We start from the raw sequence: 6,466 nt of genomic DNA on the forward strand, positions 1-6,466 counted from the left end.
GTATAGGTCATGGTTGCCTCCTAGTGGTGAAATATGTAAATGACAAGCAATATCAAGAAGGTTGCTAATAGGGGACTTAACTAAGACTAATTAACACTAATCTGCTCAAAACCACTTGACCTTTTTTTGTACTGGGCAAGTGCGGTCTTTCCTGTAGCAGGTATATGTAAGCAAGGTTCCTTCCTTCTTAAAGGACCAATTAGATTAAAACAAGTACTTGAAAACCGACTAAATCACTGTTAGCTAACCATCTGAGGGACCAGTCAGCAATATCCCAGGGACCAATGCTGGTCCACGGGCCACAGGTTGACAAACACTGGTGTTAAATACTAATCTCCTCATCTCGGTTCCACAGATAGGCAGTTTCCTAGAGGTCAGAGGTCAGGCCATGACCCCGAGGGAGCAGCTGAGAAAGATGTCAGCGATGGGGGAGCAGGGGGCTCTGGATGAGAAACACTGGTATCGCCTGGTCAACGGCATGTCTGCTGGAGGTAAGGTTGATCCACCTGGCTTGAATCTGCATGTCTCAAGGCTATGTTAGCCTGCTGAGTTAAAGTCCTAGGTATTAGCTCGTTCATCCTTGCCTCGACAATTCACTCAACCTAACCAAGAGCATTCATACATTTTCTTACCTTAGAGCCAGGAGCTTTTCACTGACCTAGGTAATTGCTGGGGCCCAGAACTTTACCTGATCAGGTCACATAGTCAGTAGAAACGTCGGGCCCTAGTTCTATATCAACTTCTAAATGGTGTGACACATCCACCATCCAATGCTAGGTATTTCAGAAGGTTAGGTATTTCACTAGTCCTGCATGTTGGAGCTCGAAGCTTAAGATTTTCACTGTACCCTGCAATCACACCTGCAACCCTGTACATGTGACTTATTAAACACCCTGAATCGTGTTGCGCTGTGTTGCGTCGCAGAGCTACGTCAGCGGCAGGAGATGATGATGAGGAACCAGATGACCATGACTCCTCAGATCCTGGCCCAGGGACAGCAGAGGCTACAGGGGGTGCCCACACAGTTTGAGCCCCGCTTCATGGAAAGAGAGCTAGCTCCTCCCTCTGAGATGGTATCTTCTGAGGTCAGGCAGATGCACATGGGGGGACACCTCGGTCCGCCCATGCCCCCACACCCTGGAATACCTGGCAGGGGCTTTCCTGGAGCTGGCTATAGCTTCATGCCCTCAGAGCCCATGGAAACAGTTGCCCGGCGACAGGAGCTCATCCACAAGCAGAACATCGCCAGGTACGGTCTGACATTGACCTGCAGCTGCATGTTACAGGGCATGTCAAAGTACACAGTCATGAACTGTAGGGCTTTGGAAATCATAGCCCTCCCTTTTACAAACCCCTTCAACTTAATACCAAGAGCCTGTTTTATGCACTACATTACAGAGCAGTTGGCAGATATGATTTGATTAAATACAGAGCCCATGTGACCTACAAATGTGTATTGTTATATATATATGTAGTGTTTTGTTATGTCTGATTGGTGTATTGGTTTGTGTTGGTTTGTGTTGTTATGTCTGATTGGTGTATTGGTTTGTGTTGGTTTGTGTTGTTATTTCTGATTGGTGTATTGGTTTGTGTTGGTTTGTGTTGTTATGTCTGATTGGTGTATTGGTTTGTCTAACTGGTTTGTGTTGTTATGTCTGATTGGTGTATTGGTTTGTCTAACTGGTTTGTGTTGTAATGTCTGATTGGTGTATTGTTATGTCTGATTGGTGTGTTGTTACGTCTGATTGGTGTGTTGTTACGTCTGATTGGTGTATTGTTACGTCTGATTGGTGTATTGTTACGTCTGATTGGTGTATTGTTACGTCTGATTGGTGTGTTGTTATGTCTGATTGGTGTGGTGTTACGTCTGATTGGTGTATTGTTACGTCTGATTGGTGTATTGTTACATCTGATTGGTGTATTGTTACGTCTGATTGGTGTGGTGTTACGTCTGATTGGTGTATTGTTACGTCTGACTGGTGTATTGTTACGTCTGATTGGTGTATTGTTACGTCTGATTGGTGTGTTGTTATGTCTGATTGGTGTATTGTTACGTCTGATTGGTGTGTTGTTATGTCTGATTGGTGTATTGTTACGTCTGATTGGTGTATTGTTACGTCTGATTGGTGTGTTGTTATGTCTGATTGGTTTGTTACATCTGATTGGTGTGTTGTTACGTCTGATTGGTTTGTTACATCTGATTGGTGTGTTGTTACGTCTGATTGGTGTGTTGTTACGTCTGATTGGTGTGTTGTTACGTCTAATTGGTTTGTTACATCTGATTGGTGTGTTGTTACGTCTGATTGGTGTGTTACATCTGATTGGTGTGTTGTTACGTCTGATTGGTTTGTTACATCTGATTGGTGTATTGTTACGTCTGATTGGTGTATTGTTACGTCTGATTGGTGTATTGTTACGTCTGATTGGTGTATTGTTACGTCTGATTGGTGTATTGTTACGTCTGATTGGTGTATTGTTACGTCTGATTGGTGTATTGTTACGTCTGATTGGTGTATTGTTACGTCTGATTGGTGTATTGTTACGTCTGATTGGTGTATTGTTACGTCTGATTGGTGTGTTGTTACGTCTGATTGGTGTATTGTTACGTCTGATTGGTGTGTTGTTACGTCTGATTGGTGTATTGTTACGTCTGATTGGTGTATTGTTACGTCTGATTGGTGTATTGTTACGTCTGATTGGTGTATTGTTACGTCTGATTGGTGTATTGTTACGTCTGATTGGTGTGTTGTTACGTCTGATTGGTGTATTGTTACGTCTGATTGGTGTATTGTTACGTCTGATTGGTGTATTGTTACGTCTGATTGGTGTATTGTTACGTCTGATTGGTGTATTGTTACGTCTGATTGGTGTATTGTTACGTCTGATTGGTGTATTGTTACGTCTGATTGGTGTATTGTTACGTCTGATTGGTGTATTGTTACGTCTGATTGGTGTATTGTTACGTCTGATTGGTGTGTTGTTACGTCTGATTGGTTTGTTACATCTGATTGGTGTGTTGTTACGTCTGATTGGTGTGTTGTTACGTCTGATTGGTGTGGTGTTATGTCTAACTGGTTTGTATTGGTTGTTTTTCAGGATGGAGATGAATGCCATCCTCCACCAGAAGGAGATGGAGAACGCGCATCAGAAGGGTCTGATGGGCATGGAGGCGCCCATGATGTACCAGTCTAACGCCATGGCGTTCCGAGGGCGCCAACGCCTCCCAGACGGCCACGATGTCTTCGTCCACCGCACCACACTGGAGGAAATGCAGGCCAACAGCCTCCTGATGTCCTCCAGCCCCTATCCACCAATCAGCACGCTGCAGAGGGAGAGGAGCCGCAGGGCCGGTCGCAGAGCAACTAATCACAAGAGCGCAGAGAGCCACCCAAAGGGCCAATCGGAGGACAAGAGCGTGGAGCAGAGTCCCGGCGGTGCCTCGGGAGAGGAGAAAGAGGCGGAGGGGAAAATGGACATGGGAGGGGAGGCGGCCAGCAAACAACATCAAACCAAAATGGATGCACAGCTCTCGGCTGGCAGCAGGAAGAGCTACAAGGAGGAGGAGCAGGGCCTGCGCAAGGCCTGCATAAACAGTCAAGATGGCTGCCCTGACGTTACCAACTGCAACAGTGGGGCCAGTGACAAAGACATGCCTGGCCAATGCTCTGCGTTCCAGTATCCCTCCGCCAGTGGACCTATCCCAGGCATGCCTTACATGTTCCCTCATGGTGGGTCTACTTTCTACAGTCTTATTTTGATCAAAACACTCAGGGGTTTGTGCTGCTGTCTTTGATTTGATTTGTGTCATTTATTTGACCAAGGATAGATGTGAGCCGTATGTGTGCTAACACACTTTGTTTTTTTTGTTTTGATCAGGGCACCCCAATCTCTTTCTCAACGGAGAAGATATGTCCTCTATCCAAGACCTTAGGAAGTGGACAGTGGACGACGTGTACAACTTCATCAACAACATACCCAGCTGCTCTGAATATGCTCAGGTTGGTGTCTTTTCCTGGTCATCATAAAAACAGTGACTTCCTGCTTACAAAAATCAACAACAACAGACTTCAAATCTGCCAGGACTGTCACTGTTGTCTCTTAACAGTTTGCACCCTCCCTCGAGGCAGTCCCACTTTGCAGGTTTTAATTCTGTTGTTGGTGATTTTTGTAAACAGGAAGTTGCCTCGCTGTATATAATGTCATACTGCTGCATCTACCTTTTAAAGGATGTTCTTCTAACTGGTAAAACGTTCCTGTATTCCTCCTCCTCATCTTATCTAATTATTCCCTGCAGACGTTCAAGGACCACGTGATAGATGGGGAAACGTTGCCGCTCCTGACAGAAGACCATCTACTGGACACCATGGGACTGAAGCTGGGTCCTGCACTCAAGATACGATCACAGGTTGACAAACCATCAAACAAATTCGGACAGCAGACCAAAAGATTTTCAAGTGCTGTCTATTTAATTTTCAATGGATTAAATATTTGCAAATCATTTTTGGGAAAAAAGTATTGATGTTCGTTGTTTCAGCACATTGTTTATTATAATACCTTATGGCATCTCTATCTCTGTCCCACCCAGGTGTCTCGACGGCTAGGCAGCATGTTTTATATGATGAACCTCCCGCTCGCCGCTGCCGCCGCCGCCGCTCTGCAGGCCGCCCCTGAGAAGGCAGGAGGAGGCCGATCGTCAGAGATCAGCTCCCCTGTTAACTGTAACAGTGTGGAGATGATGGGCAGCCCGTGCACCAGAGACCCAGAGGGCCTGAAACCAACCGACTCCCTCCCAGAGACTGACAACCCCTCTCCCCCTTCGGCCAGCAGTGGAACTGTCTGAGGTATCAGTGTGTGGGAGAAGAGTCGTCAGCCAGTGGCTCAGATCCAAGTCGACCACTAGCCCCTACCACATACACATAGACACATACCCTCTAAGGACTTCATGTAGATTTTTAAGCATTGGATGGGTATAAGTGATATAGTAATAGCTGCATCTTGCCCTCTGATTGGCTAGATGGAATTGTTGCTGGGTTGGATACACCAACCTTCGTGCACAGGAAGTAGGAAGTAGGGTTCGATTAGGAATTCAGCAAGTGTTCCAGCCCAAAGAGCTGCTTTTAAGCTGCTAACCATTTCCATCAGGCAATGGTGTTCACTTTTCTAGTGTGTGTCCTGCAGTGTTTAAACTGCTAGGTATATGATGGCATTTTTTGTATGTATTTAGTTATAGTTGAAATGTTTGGTACTTTTTTTCCACCATGTTTCAGTTTCAAGATGGAGGCAATAAACCCCAGCCAGTAGAAATATAGATGGCTTGATGAAGAATGGGAAGAACACTGAATATACACATGACCTCTGTGTTTGAGGGGAAAATAAACTGTATTTTGTAAAAGTTAATGCATTAATTGTGTTTTTGTAGCATAATGCTTTCCAATGAATATGTGTAAGATTACCACTTTCAATGAATATAAATGATTGATTTTAATGTCACAATGTAGCCTATCAAATCACAGTTTTTTTTATAAGTTTTCTATGTTTTCTGCTTCAGTATGGAAACAATTTTTAGGTAGCAATGGACACTGAACATCAATCATATAAATAATTTATACGTAGATAGCTGCACTTTATCTGAAATTGTACAGTTGGGATTCATCCTGTTTATCTACATTCAGGGGTGGACTGGAACCAGAAATCGGCCCCGGAATTTCTAAAACACCGGCTCATTTCTTTCCTTGAGGCTCCCATTATTAGCCAGATATTGATCAAGTTAGACAGGCCCACTGGGCACATTTTTTTTATCAGCCCATCTGGCATTTGCCCGAAATGCCAAAGGGCCAGTCCACCCCTGTACATTAGAATGAACACCATTGACTCCGTCATTTGAGATACAGTGGTGGTAAGGCTATTTCAAATTCAAAACACATGCTTTGATACTAACAGTAGACAAATATAATTACCAAAAGATAACATTATTATTACAAGGTGGTTAATTCGATATGATTTCTCGAAGAAGGGTCTCTTGTTGAAGAAACTCACCTTTCAAAATAGAAAAGGGGAATTTGGAATGGTCCATGCTACCCGGGACCCTAGGGACATCCAAACCCCATTGAAGTTTACATTTAAAATGGTTAATGGTTAAATGGTTAAAAAGGTTTACGGTTAAAGTTAGGCTAAGTGTGGGATTTAAGGCCCTTGCCTTTTGGCTGATCCATTTGTGGTTTCAGGTGTGGGTGAAAACCGAGTTGGGTGCTGTGGAATCAGTGAGGGTAACCAGAAGTGGTCTTGTGATAATTGTTTGTGTTTCTGCTGGTCAGAAGGATCAAGTGCTCCGTGTTAAATGAATGGGGGCACCGAGATGTGATTTTGCTCTCAAGAAAAGGGCGCCATTGAAAGGAGTGATTACTTTGGTAGCGGTAAATGTGAAAGCTGACCAAATGACAGGGAAGATTCCCAGTGTTTGTGATGC

At 44.3% G+C, this 6,466-nt stretch overlaps 1 protein-coding gene across 1 annotated transcript; it reads left to right on the plus strand.

Annotated features, from left to right (window-relative positions):
* Positions 1–379: 379 nt before the first annotated feature.
* On the plus strand, positions 380–5,363 carry LOC129824522 (sterile alpha motif domain-containing protein 7-like). The gene is made up of 6 exons (XM_055884216.1): positions 380–491; positions 925–1,249; positions 3,097–3,728; positions 3,877–3,998; positions 4,295–4,405; positions 4,586–5,363. The coding sequence occupies exons 1-6, from the start codon at positions 389–391 to the stop codon at positions 4,838–4,840; spliced, it is 1,548 nt and encodes a 515-aa protein (XP_055740191.1). The 5' UTR covers positions 380–388; the 3' UTR covers positions 4,841–5,363.
* Positions 5,364–6,466: the final 1,103 nt, after the last annotated feature.

This window comes from Salvelinus fontinalis, chromosome 26 (genome assembly GCF_029448725.1).
Source record: "Salvelinus fontinalis isolate EN_2023a chromosome 26, ASM2944872v1, whole genome shotgun sequence".
Lineage (NCBI taxonomy): Eukaryota > Metazoa > Chordata > Actinopteri > Salmoniformes > Salmonidae > Salvelinus > Salvelinus fontinalis.